Source organism: Homarus americanus, unplaced genomic scaffold (genome assembly GCF_018991925.1).
Source record: "Homarus americanus isolate GMGI-L3 unplaced genomic scaffold, GMGI_Hamer_2.0 scaffold32929, whole genome shotgun sequence".
In the NCBI taxonomy this organism is placed as follows: Eukaryota; Metazoa; Arthropoda; class Malacostraca; order Decapoda; family Nephropidae; genus Homarus; species Homarus americanus.
In genome coordinates this window covers 16333526-16350008 of record NW_024737097.1, presented here as the reverse complement: position 1 = coordinate 16350008, position 16483 = coordinate 16333526, and the positions used below count along the sequence as shown (strand labels likewise).

The following is a 16483-nucleotide window of genomic DNA, read 5'->3' as shown; positions in this document are numbered from 1 at the left end:
GCTAGGTTAGCGTTTGGCTAGGTTAGGTTAGCGTTTCGTCAGGTCAGGTTAGGTATATACAAGAGCAAACACAATAAAACCATCATTGGAGAAATCCAATCCATGGTGTATTGCATCTTGGTCCTGTTTATTTTTTGTTTTCTTTACCGTAACTCTGTGCGGTGGGAGGAGGAGGGTGGCGGTACAGGTGGGAGGAGGAGGGTGGCGGTACAGGTGGGAGGAGGAGGTGGCTGTACAGGTGGGAGGAGGAGGTGGCTGTACAGGTGGGAGGAGGGTGGCTGTACAGGTGGGAGGAGGAGGTGGCTGTACAGGTGGGAGGAGGAGGGTGGCTGTACAGGTAGGAGGAGGAGGTGGCGGTACAGGTGGGAGGAGGAGGGTGGCGGTACAGGTGACGGTACAGTGTGGAATGAAAACTTTAATGGATATTATAAATATCTTAATTAGGAACAATATCTCACTGGGCACAGAAAACTGTCAATTTGTTCTCGTTTTAGTTGTCATGTTCTTTGTGAAAATTTGAACTGATATGCAGTGCGTAGGAGGTATCATGTAGAGTCGTAGACAAACTTGATATAACCTAACCTAACCTAACCTAACCTAACTGAAGGACATTTGCTATAGACGCATTAATATTCATGGATTTATATCAACAGCTAGAAAGAAAAAATATACCGAATTCACAAATGATTTTTCTTTTTAAATTAAGTCGGACGATTATTACTAAAACACATGGAGGATACATCAGAATTATTTTGTTTCTCATTTTCTTTATAAATATTTTGTAGTTTATTTATTCTCTTCAGTCTGTCTCTTTCTTGGGGTCTAAAGTCTGGGAGATCACTTGGGTACGTTTGAAATAGTTTCCCTCATCTATACTTAACTTCCTCTTGTGACATTGAAGGCAAGAGGCGCATGGAAGCAAAATATGTTTACTTTCATTTTTATACACTGTATAGTACTTGCATCTACAAACATCTACGCATTGTTACACACTCGTTTACAGTGGTATACACATGTGCTCACAGGTGTACAAAGGTTCACACAACTACACTCACGTAGACGGCGGGACACACTTATAAGAACATAAGAACATAAGAATGGAGGAAACTGCAGCGGGCCTATTGGCCCATACTGGGCAGTCCCGTTTACACCCAACCCCTATTGCTCATATAAGCATCCAACCTATGTTTGAAGCTATTCAGCGTATTCGAGTTAATGATGATATTTGGTAACTTGTTCCATTCATCCACTACTCTGTTTCCCCAAACCGGTATTTACCGATTTCACGCCCTAAACTAATTTATCCTAATTTAAAACCATTGTTACGAGTTCGCTCCTGGTTGGAATGGATTTGAGTACCTTTGTAATGTCCCCTTTGTTTGGCCCTGCCTTCCACTTATACACCTCTATCCAGGTCGCCCCTCGCTCTACGTCTTTCTCAGGGAGTGCAAATTAGATGCTTTAGCCTGTCTCTATATTTAAGGTTCCTAATGCTTGGGATTAGTCTTGTCATTCTCCTCTGAATTCTTTCCGGATTTCACCATCGATCTGTAATACGGTGACCGAACTGAACTGCGTAGTTCGGGTGTGGTCTCACAAACGAACAGTTTACGTGGCCTCGCTAGTCTTGTAACTAACACTCCTTTAGTATGAACCCAAAGTACTTTATTAGCCTTGTTACGAGCAAAAACACATTGTTTACTTGGTTTAAAGGTTCCTACTTATCATTACTCCTAAATCTCTCTCATGATCGGTTTTTCTCTATGGCATCGTTGTTCATCTGGTATCTGGTTTCCTGTTTACATCTCCTATACTGAGTACTTTTACATTTGTCGACGTTGAATTTCATCTGCCATTTTTCAGACCATTCGAAAAATTTGTTTAGATCTTCCTGCTTAGTTTGCCGAGTCCTCGTCCAGATTTAATAACACGTCCTATTTTAATTAATCATCAACAAATTTACTTATGTTGCTGTCTATGCCGATATCTATGTCGTTTATGCTTATATAATAAATAATAATGGTCCAAGTACTGAGCCTTGGGGAACACCACTTGTGACGTTGCTCAATAAGGACTTAGTGCCGTTAATGCTCACTCGCTGTTTCTGTCCTGTAGCCACGCCTAATCCGTTTAAGGATGTCACCTTTGATGCCATGTGCTTCTACCTTTCTAGTGGTCTTTAAGTGGGGGACTCTGTCAGAAGGCTTTGCTAAAGTCGAGATATACCACATCATAATTGCCCCTCGTCCACCGATTCAAGCAGTAGAAAAGAATGTTAATAGATTAGTTAGGCAGGCGTCGCTTGTGAAGCCATGCACAGGAATCATTGATCAATCTGTGCTTCTCAGGTGATTTCGAATAGAGTTTGATGATTGCTTCAGTAATTTTGCCTACTATTGATGTTAAGCTGATTGGGCGGTAGTTGGGGAGATGATGATCTATCCCCTTCTTGAAAATCGGTATTACATAGCGCTATCCTCCAGGATTCTGGTACTACACCTGTTTTTGGGACATGTTAAATAACTTTGCTAGAGGGCATACTAAGCTCTTCCCTTACATTCCTTTAATACTCTGGCAAATATCTCATCGGGACCAAGGTGACTTATTAGGCTTTTAGTTTGTCTATTTGCTTGCTAACATCGTTACTAGTCACTACTATCTCCTTAATTTGTTTTCTTCACTATCTCCTGAATAGAGTCGGTGCCTCCAGGTATCATGTTTAGAATTTTTCAGTGGGGTGAAAGCCGTTGAAAAATATTTATTCGAAATTATTGCTCATTTTCTCTGTCGTTATCAGTGGCTCGCCGATTGTCTGACCGTATTGAGTCAATCGTTTTTCTCGTGTTTTAGTTTGATACATTTGGTACTGCCGACTCATCCCTGACCTTCTCAGTGAGTCAGTTAAATCCGTTGATGACGCGGCCCAGCATGTCACACTTCCTGAGTTATAATATTTGGTTGTACTGCTCGAGGGGGGTCAGGGGGGGTAGCGTCAGAGGGGGCGTTGCAGAAAGGGCGCCCGCCAGTCAGAATCATGAACTATGTGACGTCATCTTGTCTGGCAGAGCTGTTAGTTTTATAGTCTTTAAATTACTGTACTGTTGACACGGTGACGGGTTGATAAGGTGCCACATCCGTAAGGAAGAGACAGGTAGAGAGAGACAGGTGGTATGCCTCTTTCTCCCCCTCCGTCTCACTTACTTACCTGTCTATTGTGTGTGTGTGTGCTTTTGATTAGCCGTAAAGACGTCGCCTACCGGTGTGGTATTGAACTGAACTAGGAGTAATTTATTGTACAAGATTGTTTTCTCACCTAGCAGTTGGTTTTTTAAACTTTATTCAGGTGAACACAAGGCCTCACAACACTCGGTCAGAGGGCTTAACTTAAAGTAATTAACAAACTGAAGCCTCATAAATCGCCTGGTCAGACAAGGTATATGCTAGAATATTAAAAGAATGTAGAGATGAGTTGAGTAATCCATTGGCAGTTTTATTTAATAAGTCATTAGAATCGGGCCTAGTGCCAGAAGCGAAACTTGCAAATGTAGTTCCGATTTTCAAAGGGTGATAAATCAATAGCATCAAATTACCGTCCCATTAGTCTCGTCAATCATAGGCAAGTTGCTAGACTCATTGCTACAAAAATCAGAAGCCACCTTGAAACATTCAACAATTCATTCTTCTCAGCAGGTTCACCCAGGGACGTTCTTGTCTCACAAATTTGCTTAGCTTTTTCTCAGAAGTATTTGAAGCGGTAGATAATGATAAGTCATATGATATAATTTATTTAGATTTCAGTAAAGCATTCGATGAGTCCTCGAGAGATTGATAAGGAAGGTGAAGCACATGGAATAGGTGGATCAGTATTAAAATGGATTAGGTCATGGTTAACTGGTAGGAAACAAAGAGTCAGCATAAATGGATTAAAGTCAGACTGGGGTACGGTCAAAAGCGGAGTTCCCAGGGATCTGTATTAGGCCTCTGCTGTTTGTTATATTCATTAATGATCTTGATTTAGGCATAACTAGTAGGATTAGTAAATTTGCAGATGATACCAAAATGGAGAGTGATAAATTCAGACAGTGACTTTGAACACCTTCAAAGAGATCTAGATACCACATGAGTGGTCAGTAGACTGGCAAATGAATTTTAATACTGATAAATGCAAGGTACTACAGATGGGAAGACGAATACAAACGTTAAGTATAAACTAGGTAACACGGAAATGAAAACTCAGTTTGTGAAAAAGATCTAGGTGTATTTGTTAGCAACGACTTGAAACCTAGAAAACAATGTATGTGCGTTCGCAACAAGGCAAACAGGATTCTTGGGTTCATATCTGGGTCTGTGATGCTGCTGACGTTATCTTGAAACTTTACCTAGCATTAGTGAGGCCACACATGGATTATGCGGTTCAGTTCTGGTGTCCTTATTATAGAATGGACATAGATTCTTTGGAAGAGTACAAAAGAAGATAATAAAAATGATCCATATTGAAACCTTCCATATGAAGAAAGACTGAAAAGCTTAGGCTTACATTCATTAGGACGTAGAGTTAGGGAGATATGATAGAGGTGTACAAGTGGTAAGTGGGATTAACAAGGGTAAAATGGAAGATGTTCTGAAGCTCAGTAATAACGAAATAACTAGAACAAATGGCTTTAAATTAGATAAATTCCGATTCAGAAAGGATATAGGCAAGCACTGGTTTGGTAATAGAGTTGTGGATATGTGGAATAGGCTACCAGTGCTATAGTAGGATCGGGGACGCTGAGAGCTTCAAGACAAGTTGGATAGGCACATGGAAGTGCTGGGATGGGTGTGAAAGGGATCTGCCTCTGTAGGGCCAGTCGGCCTCCTGCAGTATCCCACTTTCTTATGTTCTTATGTTCTATGTTCTCTATGACTACAATACTTCAAGCTCTCCTCACTACACACTTAAGAGCTCCCTCCACACCTAAGAGCTATCCTCACAACACACCTAAGAGCTCTCCTCACTACACACTTGAGAGCTCTCCTCACTACACACTTGAGAGCTCTCCTCACTACACACTTGAGAGCTCTCCTCACTACACACTTGAGAGCTCTCCTCACTACACACTTAAGAGCTATCCTCACAACACACCTAAGAGCTCTCCTCACTACACACTTAAGAGCTATCCTCACAACACACCTAAGAGCTCTCCTCACTACACACTTGAGAGCTCTCCTCACTACACACTTGAGAGCTCTCCTCACTACACACTTGAGAGCTCTCCTCACTACACACTTGAGAGCTCTCCTCACTACACACTTGAGAGCTCTCCTCACTACACACTTGAGAGCTCTCCTCACTACACACTTAAGAGCTATCCTCACAACACACCTAAGAGCTCTCCTCACTACACACTTGAGAGCTCTCCTCACTACACACTTGAGAGCTCTCCTCACTACACACTTGAGAGCTCTCCTCACTACACACACTTCAAGCTCTCCTCACTACACACACTTCAAGCTATCCTCACTACACACTTCAAGCTATCCTCACTACAAACTTCAAACTATCCTCACTACACACTTCAAGCTATCCTCACTACACACACTTCAAGCTCTCCTCACTACACAAGCTATCCTCACTACACCTTCAAGCTATCCTCACACACACTTCAAGCTATCCTCACTACACACTTCAAGCTATCACTCACTACACTTCAAGCTATCCTCACTACACACTTCAAGCTATCCTCACTACACACACTTCAAGCTATCCTCACTACACACACTTCAAGCTATCCTCACTACACACTTCAAGCTATCCTCACTACACACACTTCAAGCTATCCTCACTACACACTTCAAGCTATCCTCACTACACACACTTCAAGCTATCCTCACTACACACATCAAACTATCCTCACTACACACATCAAACTATCCTCACTACACACATCAAACTATCCTCACTACACACATCAAACTATCCTCACTACATACTTCAAACTATCCTCACTACACACATCAAACTATCCTCACTACACATATCAAACTATCCTCACTACACACATCAAACTATCCTCACTACATACATCAAACTATCCTCACTACATACATCACACTATCCTCACTACATACATCACACTATCCTCACTACACACATCAAACTATCCTCACTACACACATCACACTATCCTCACTACACACATCACACTATCCTCACTACACACATCAAACTATCCTCACTACACACATCACACTATCCTCACATCTTGGACCCCATCACCAGGCGACGCTACAGTGTCTTCACTATCTGAATGTCCTTCACTATCTGAATGTCCTTTACTATACTGTATTTGGAAATTCCAACCTGTGTATCTTGGGAAGGCTTTTTGCAAGTTGACCGTCAATTTCACGCTTACTTGATAACTCATTTGAATTGACACTTGATAAATAATCTAAAATGACTTCCCCGTGGAAAACACTGGGAGTTACTTTTAACGCTTCCGAAACAGAGATCCGACAGGCGTACCTTCGTCTGGCTCGACGATGCCATCCAGACAAGAACCCCAACGACCCTAAAGCCACAAAAACTTTTCAAGAGTTACAAGATGCCTATGAAGTGCTGCGCAATGGTAACTTCTTGGACAGGGGCTCCAGTGACACAACCCCCGAGACCCAGGAGACGACACCCAAACGAATGCCCACATTCGTATGCAGACCTCAAGTGACAGTAAATCTGACAATAAACCGTTCAAGTATGTCATACTCCGGCCCCCCAGACTCCAATGCCAAGTTTTACAGCGTTTTCCAGAAGCTCTTCCGAGAGATCTCTTTCTGGGAGATGAAATGCAAACAAAACACCAGGAAGCTGCCACCACCAAGCTTTGGACGAAGCTCCACCCCATTAAAAGATGTCAAAACCTTTTATAAATACTGGGCCGAATTTTCCACCAAAATGTACGTGCGGCCAAAGGGCAAGCACAATTGGGTGCTCATCTCCACTAAACCTCCCTCAGAAACCAGCCTATAATCTGTTCAGCAACATCGGGAACAGTTCAACACCGAAGTTCGCTCTTTGGTGAACTTCCTACTAAAGCAAGATGAACGGCTGAACCAAAAATGAATACAATGAACTACAACACCCACACCCTACAGGACAGTAACTACCTTTGGCTGCAGCCCAGCCAAAACACACACACCCTACAGGACAGTAACCACCTTTGGCTGCAGCCCAGCCAAAACACCCACACCCTACAGGACAGTAACCACCTTTGGCTGCAGCCCAGCCAAAACACACACACCCTACAGGACAGTAACCACCTTTGGCTGCAGCCCAGCTGGCTTACACACACACCCTACAGGACGGTAACACTACCTTTGGCTGCAGCCCAGCCAAAACACACACACACCCTACAGGACAGTAACCACCTTTGGCTTGCAGCCCATACAAAACACACACCCTACACACACACACACACACACACACACACACACACACACACACACACACACACACACACACACACACACATACACACACACACACACACACACACCAACCAAGAGAAGTAAAAACAAAAACAATACAAAAAGAATAAAGAGAACAGACGAAAAGAATTATAGACAATTGGTCGTAATAAAGTGAAAAAGTTATCGTTCAGGAAGGGAGGCGACGTGCAGGGTGTTTTTTTTACAGCTAACGTGTGGTAGTCAAGATGCTCATATTTTTCCCTAATATTTTTTTTCTTTCTGGCTCTTCCCCAGTCCAAATGGAATCTGATTAAATTCTCAGGAGTCGTTCACCACTACAATGATGACCAGACTTACAAAAGTAAATAAAACCAAAATGTTGGTTAGGTTAAGTTGGGGTTTGTTATTTAGGTTAGGTTAGGTTAGTGTAAGTCCAGATTAGGTTAGAGGTTAGATTAGATTAAGTTAAATTAGATTATAATAATTTAGTTATACATTCCCCCATAAACTAGGCCTATGAAGGTACCAATATATAGTCTCGGTGAATTAAGACGCCATTTTTGTGTTCAAGGGTTAAAGGCCAATTGATTGGTACCATGTAGAGGTCATTACGTCAACAAGCTGGGGTAGTTAGAGTTATCATCACCAAGCTGGGGTAGTTAGAGAGGTCATCACGTCACTAAGCTGGGGTAGTTAGAGGTCATTACGTCAACAAGCTGGGGAGGTTTGTTAGAGGTCATTACGTCCAACAAGCTGGGGGTAGTTAAGAGAAGTCATCACGTCACCAAGCTGAGGTACGTTAGAAGTCATTACGTCACCAAGCTGGGGTTGTTAGAGAGTCATTACTCAACAAGCTGGGTAGTTAGAAGTCTCATCACGTCATAGCTGGGGTAGTTAGAGAAGTCATTACGTCGCAAGCTGGGGTTGTTAGAGGTCATTACGTCACCAAGCTGGGGTAGTTAGAAGTCATCGTCACCAAGCTGGGGTAGTTAGAGAAGTCATCACGTCACCAAGCTGGGTAGTTAAGTCATTACGTCACCAAGCTGGGGGTTTAGAGGTCATTACGTCACCAACTGGGTAGTTAGAAGGGTCATCCACGTCCTGCGCTTCAAGGAGTGAAAACTGTGCGGAGGATTGTGGGAATAATACCAGATTGGTCTTGGATGGGTGGTGGAGGGAAGGAGGAGGAGGATGTTTTTCAATGTATGGGTAAGAGATGGATCAGAGAGAGAGAGAGAGAGAGTCATATATGCAGTCTTACAAATACACAGAGGTAAGGTACACACGAACACAGATCCACATGAAAAGACAAACATGAACAAATAGAGTTAGTGATATAAGAGAACGACGCTTACATAAAAACACACACATATGCGTACTGACCCTCCCCCCGACACACACACAGTAAGAATGTAGTGAAATTACCTAAATAGTTTATTTACATTCTTGGTTTTCGTAAGCTGATAGTGTGCTAATTACTGTAATTACAACAGGCATGGAGACGACCCTGAAAGTCAGATAATTTACCTCTTTCTTTATTTAAACCTGCGAGATATTTACTTGCGCCGTTAGCTCTATATATCACAAGGTCGCTGACAGACAGATTTTCTGATTCATTGACTCTCAAACCTAATTTTTCTTTGATACACTGATCCATTTATTGATCCACTCTGTATAACTTAAACCTAAACTGATTTTACTTTTCAACCAAATATTTAACTACATTTCTGGTGTGTCAGCAGACCCTATGCGTGTCGTTATTGGGGAAGAATGTCACTCACTGACCGAAAACTATTGCAGAGTCTCGACGATGACGCAGCACTGAGTGACGTAAGCTGTTACATAATTTGTGGAAATCTGTTAAAAAAATGATTCGGGTAAAGGATATATACGAGGACTTAAAACTCTCAAGAATATTTATTGAAATACTACAAGTGTGTAGTGTGTGTGTGTGTGTGTGTGTGTGTGTGTGTGTGTGTGTGTGTGTGTGTGTGTGTGTGTGTGTGTGTGTGTGTGTGTGTGTGTGTGTGTGTGTGTGTCACTACCACCACACTACAGTAACACCTCATACAAAGCACAATTACCCCCCATCACCAACATAACTTACATATTGTCACATAATTATCATACAGCCTCTCCACACAGCACCACCACCATACCGCCCTCACTACCACCAGCTGAACCCTTGTGCCCGATTACTGTATCACAACACACACACGTCTACCACCCAGTGAGTCACGAGACGGGGAAGGAGGCATCAGAAGACCCAACGACCTACTTACGGGTATGTGTGATCATGGCGGATGTCACTGACCCTTTTATATAGATCCAGTTGATGACGACGGTGCTTCTGACCCCGCTATATAGACTCAGCTGGTTATGAATCAACTGGTTACGACAACAAAGTCTGACTTTGATAGTAACATATATCCTATAGTCAGCTTAAGCTTAAATCTGACTTACCTTAAGCTGTGGCAGATTATCTTTGGTTTGTTTATATATTTGAACTATAGTGATTACATTTGAGGCTTTTCCATTTAAGTTCAATTTGCTTTAGTAAAAATCCAACTTATAATATATTATTTGTCTATATTGCATTGACCTGAGCCAGGTTTTTTTAGTCTTCTACTTATTGTCAATGTAATTTTTATCTGCAGCAAAAAAATAGCCAAATTTCACACTTTATAGCCACACCTAACTCTTTATAACAACACCTAACTCTTTATAGCCACACCTCACATTTTATGGCCACACCTCACTTTATTTAGCCACATCACTATGTATAGCTTCATATGACTATGTATAACCACACCGCATTCTTTATAGCCACATCTCGCTCTATATAGCCACACCTCGCTCTATATAGCCACATCTCGCTCTGTATTGCCACACCTCGCTCCATATTGCCACACCTCGCTCATTATATCTCACTTCGGTCTTTATAACCAAATATTAGATCTTTATGGTCATCTCTCTCCCTAGCCACGCCCCTCCATTTATAGCCGACATCTTTCTCAGCGCTTCTCATGTGACTGATTCTTGACTCCTTTAAGCTTGTTTAGAAACTTAGGTGAAAGTATTGTATCTCGACTCATTTGATCTTGAAGTAAAGGGGTAATGGTAGAGAGTGATGGGAAGAAATTAAATAAGTATATTTATTTACCTGTGCATCAACGTTTCCTTAATTTGCATACGTAAACAAAGAGCAGTACGGTAAATGGTACACACACACACACACACACACACACACACACACACACACACACACACACACACACACACACACACACACACACACGGAATATTATATAATCGAGTTACACAACTGAGGTTCACGATGGCAAGCAAACACTATCAGTCTGTCTATCAGATTTCAGGATACATTCCCACAAAATGGACATGAACAGAATAACAGATTTAGCGCCATCAGTGATATTACCAAGGACTCACCTGGTAATGACGTAATGCAATATGTAATGAAAAAATCGCATTAAGGTGAGTGACACTTGAGCCGCGGGGAGGCAGTCAATAACAGGGTGGAAAACGATATTTGATGACACAAGAAATCTGCAACTCAACAGAGGAAGGTGAAATATTGAACATGACTCAAGGTAATAGACTGAACATATTGAACTATGTAAAACCGGGCAATAACATATCAAGGAATAGTTTACGTTTGGTCGTGTTATTTTACTTCAATAAATAATATAATTTCTCCTTGATATACATAAACAAAAACGTATGATAGGAAGGAATCACATCATATCTACTGTACCTGGAGAGAAGATTGAATAGTAATGACATTAGGATCTCATTTACAAAAGAGATGAACTGTTTTATGCAATTCAGTACCAAAAACAGTTTAGAGTGATGGTGGAGGCAGGAAAATAATAAAGACTATATTTTGTAAGGGGGAGCGTGGAGGAGGAGTGGAATTGGCTAAAGTTTTTGCACAATTATTCATAAAATGGATTGAAAAATAAAGACCAATGCGTGAGATCTGTGTCGGTGCTGAGATCACATTTGTACACGCCAGTGAACCTTTGACAAATTGTATACAGAATCACTAGATAAATACTTGCCAACATAATCAACATGAACAAGTAAAGGTATTACTAGTTTTAAGTGCTATTATAGTGAGTGCATTGAAGTAAATTACGAACTTTCTCTCTACCTACAACACCAAACCAGTGGTACAGTAGTTACAGGAAGCAGGAGCAGTTAAGTAGAGTGTTTGAGGCAGCTTCTTTCTCACAATTATTATTTAAGTTGTCTGGGTCGCGTGAGCTGGCTGGTCAGTACCCTCCACAGTCTACGATTGTCACCAACCAATCAACTGGAGGAACAATATGTCGGCAGTATAAATAATAAGGGACAGGAATTTTATATTTCTAGTGGGGGTGAGTAGGTCAGGGTCACAGAGTTGAGAAACGGCGTGAGTTGTGGCATTTTACTTGAGTGCAGTTTAGTTCCAGGTGTTGTTGTAGGTCTTTGTTAATTATATAAGTGTATACATTGTTCGCGTCTACGTCATCTTCTTAACCGTTGTCATTACCAGTGGAGACGTATTATTTTCATCATCTTCACTATTATCATAATCATCATCAACCTTTGTACCATCATCATCATCATCATCATCATCATCATCCATACAATCATAGGTGAACATCAGTGGCAACTCTCATGATCACTGGTGCATCATTATCCACCTCATCATCATTACCACCATCATTATCACCACCACTCTTCCTCCCTTCTTCTCTTCCGCCCTCCTTACCTCCCCCTCCCTCCCCCTCGTAACAATGCCCGCCCTAACTACCTGCTCTGAGAACGTCTCACGGAAGTGCTGCAACTAAATGGTTCGTCCCACATGTTGCCGACTTGCAGGGGAGGGTGGGAGGGGTTGGGTGGGGGGGGTTATCTCCAGCTGAGAGGGAAGGGAAGGGGGGGGTGAGTAAGTCTCTTTACCACCCCTCCTTTCCTCTTCTTTCCACTCCTCCCTACGCCCTTCCGCACTCTCATTTCCTCTCATTAATCTCTTCTCACTAACTCTCCCCTCTTCTACCTTCATCAACTCTCCCCTTTCCCTCTCCACCCTCTGAGGACTCTCCCCACTCTCTTCACTTACATCTTCTCCCCTCTTCCTTACTCTCACCGACCTTTCCCAGCATCTGCGACTCTTAATGCCTTTCTCTTCCATTTATTTTCTCCTGTTACTTTTCTCTATCCCATGACGCTTCTCTTTCTGTTCTCCCTCTCACTTATTTCCTTGGTTCCGTCCCTCCATTTCCTCGTCTTTACCTCCCTCTCGCCTCTATCCTTTCTTCAGTACCCTCCCATCCTCCAGTCAACCCTCTCTCTCTCTTATCTCCTTACATTCATCTCTTCACTCTCCTCTCATTCTTCTTTCTCTTCTTCCATCTTTCCACTATCTCTCCTTCCTCTCTCCCATTTCTCCCTCCACCACCTTTCCTACCCATCCATCATTTTCCTCTCCCACTCCTCCCTCTTTCTCCTCTCCTAACCCTCCATCTCCTTCCCCTCACCCACCTACCTTTCCTTTCTCTCCCATCTACATTCTATCTCCCCTATTTTTTCCCTCTTCAGTTAATTACTCGCGTAGGGTTGCACACAACAATATGCAATCGCGAGTCTTCCTTTTTCACCGTGATGGTCCTGTTCCCTGCAGTAATTATGTGCTCTTTAGCCGTCAGGGGGTGTCAAGTACTGTGTGTCTCTTTCCCTGGGTGCTGGTGTACTTGTTGGTAGGTGCTGGTTGCTGGGTACTATGTTTTGGGTGCTGGGGACTTAATGGCCGGAAAACCCTACGGTTATGTAAGTCATGTATCATGTTTTTTGTGTTTCTCTTACACATGTTGAGTGTTTTGATGCGTCTCCTGGCTCTATGAATGTCAGTACTAGTATATTCACCCACTCACCAGCTGAGAGACATTCACCAGTCAGACGTCCATCACCAGGTTCCGTGTCTCGAACCTTCAACTAGTGACCAAGTCTTCGTCTTCATGTCGCTTTTTATTTAATCTATATTTTCAGTGATATTGTTGAAGAAAATTCTTGTTTCATAATAAACGTATTCATATATTCATCAGTCTTTATATGAGTTTATTTATTTTTAATGTCTCTGAGAATAAGTGTTTCATTTTGTTATCAGTTTAAGTGACGTCTTATTAGAAATTGCTCGCTAATATATATTTTTATTCATTAAATGAATTATTTATTTCAATTTGTGTGATCCACACATTATATATATATATATATATATATATATATATATATATATATATATATATATATATATATATATATATATATATATATATATATGGAAAAATGGACGTTTAATAAAATTACTATTCTTTTTATTTTTCAATTTATTCCGGTTGTTAACATGAAGTTTTCGAAATTGCTTTTCCATACCACATGAAGCCTTCAACACAACCTGATACACAATACAGCGTGTTTGTATACTGCATATTGTGTTGTATATATTGTATAGCCTCGTTCACCCTGCTGTATACACTCTCCACTCCCAATACTTGCGAGCTTTTGTCCACGTTAAGGCTGGTTGATTTTTGATGTTCCAGAAAAGAATTATTTAAGGGCGCCTGGTCGCCAGAGCCTGTACGGGTATTTTGAGGCCCAAACTCATACTAGAACCCTCGCTGGAATTGGAGTATCCGAATTTTCATGTAAGACTCGCAGGTTTGCTTACTTTGAGTGAGTTTAGGGTCGAGGTAAGATATATCTTGTAGGTAGGTTAGGTTAGGTTAGAGGTACAACGCACCCAGTCCTTGCTAATAATCTTGATCTTCGTTAACTTAATCGTACATTATATAAAGTGTTATACAAGATGTTGGCTTCACAGTGATGTTTCTCGTCCACTCTTCTCTTCGTTATTTTGTAGAAGAGATTAACTACTCTTTCATCAACACTTTTCGATTTCAAATATATCGTTAAATGCCTCGCTGAAGGTAATTACAGTAGGCCTATATATAAAACCAAAATGCTCACAAGATATTCAACTAACAACACAAAAGGGGGAGGGGGTACGGTACGATATTCTGGCTACAAAGCTCTCAGCCTATAAGATTTGTAAACAACACGACTCCTGTGTCATATCAGGTGACCATCAAGCGAAGCACCAGACTATGGGATTATCAGGTGGTATGCCCAACACGGTGTTAAGATTATGCCACCAGCAAGTGTTGAGTGTGAGTTTGTCTGTTTCTGGTGGACTGTGTGTAGCAAAGGACTAGATTGTTGTCATTTCTTGTTTGTAGTTTACGTAGCGTGATACAAGATGGAACAGCAGAGTTTACTTTATTTAAAAGATTCAACGAAAAAAAGAAGACATTCATTCAAAGTTTGTTTATAGTTTATTCGATGGTATAAAGTTTTATTTTAAATTAGCTTGAAAGTCTATTGGTATCTTTTAATAATAAAGATATGCTAAGAAAGAAAACATTGTAATGCGAGGGTATTGTTGAGAGAGAGAGAGAGAGAGAGAGAGAGAGAGAGAGAGAGAGAGAGAGAGAGAGAGAGAGAGAGAGAGAGAGAGAGAGACTGACTATTTGAATACTAACTAACTAACTAAATAAACAAGACCCAATATTCTGCACCAGCCTGCTCTAATACGCCAAATTCACTTGATAAACATTCCCTATAAAAATAAACCAAATTGAACTAAACTTAACCAAATTTACCTGTATACCTGAGTGACCCAGAATATATATCACTTACTGGCGCATTGTTTCGTGTTTTTTTAATGTGTTTGGCTTATACTGATTGATGAGTATATAATGATAGCTGTTAAATATCTTAGGTATTACTGTTTACACCTTGACATCGAGTTATTTCATTATATTTTCCAGACGGTGTGAGAGTTGCCCCCAGGTAGACTCTGCGCCTCACTCAGAACTACTTACACTAATTCCTGGAATTGGTGTAATTGCTGCAAGTTCTGTAATTGCCTTAACCTCAGTCAACGTCACTGAAGGTTAACTACCCTGTTGTAGTGGAGCGTGTATAGAGTTGTTCATCCCTCTCTCTCTACCGCTGCTTCTCTTTATCACCTGGTGCTCTGTGTTACCTGGATTATTTGCCACAAGTATTGATACATTTTGGGGGTTTTATAGTGTTTATATTTTTTGACTGTAATATTTATTTTTAATCATTGTTCTTTATTTTTAACATCGTATTTAATTATGTTGTGATATATTTCGTTATTAGGAGTTATAGATCTGATTAATGTAGGACTCACCGCAGACTGAGACACACGCACACACACACACACGCACACACACACACACACACACACACACACACACACACACACACACACACACACACACACACACACACACACACACACACACACACGCACGCACACACGCACGCACTCACACGCTCGCTATATTGTGTTTATTCCCACATTATTTACAACCTAAACATTCATAGAAACTCATTGTACTTAACATTGTCCTAAAGTACATGTATACACAGTAAAGACGTAATAATCAGGCTCTATCGTAATATAAATAATCCTCGTTTCTCTGTCTTCATAATATTGTTGAATCAAATGATCTTGTTTTGTATTACATAATCGATTATATTATTTATTTTTGCATCTGAAGAATCTTTTCTGTTTACACGTGACACAATCAGCTGATTCCTTTTGTTTATAACCCGAGGGAGTCAGCTGATCCTCTGCCTGGTGCCGCTTCACTGGTGGGTTCCCAGTGAGAGAGATTTACGCGTATCATATCACACATTTTCTTCCAATTCGGCCTCACGGCACGCGCGTGGACAACAGGAATTTATGGTTTCCGCATTTGAATATTCCAACAATATTTCAACCTGCATAAAACAATTTACAGAATAAAGTTAGATAAGTGTTCAGCAAGACGATAAGAAAGACCTGAAGGGTTCAAACATAAATTGCAAGTGAAGAAAAGTTTCAAAGAGTGTGTAACTATGAAGGGTATATAAGTGAGCAGTAACTTTACATGCACGGAGA

The 16483-nt window shown here is 41.1% G+C and overlaps 1 protein-coding gene across 1 annotated transcript; it reads left to right on the top strand.

Moving 5' to 3' along the window:
- Positions 1 to 6436: 6436 nt before the first annotated feature.
- On the top strand, positions 6437 to 7006 carry LOC121873126 (dnaJ homolog subfamily C member 21-like). Its single transcript, XM_042376440.1, has one exon. It carries the CDS (start codon positions 6437 to 6439, stop codon positions 7004 to 7006), a length of 570 nt encoding a protein of 189 aa, XP_042232374.1.
- The last annotated feature ends 9477 nt before the right edge of the window (positions 7007 to 16483 follow it).

Bases quoted from the DNA above. Each gene is read 5' to 3' on its own strand.
- LOC121873126 (XM_042376440.1), top strand. From the start codon at position 6,437: ATGACTTCCCCGTGGAAAACACTGGGAGTTACTTTTAACGCTTCCGAA.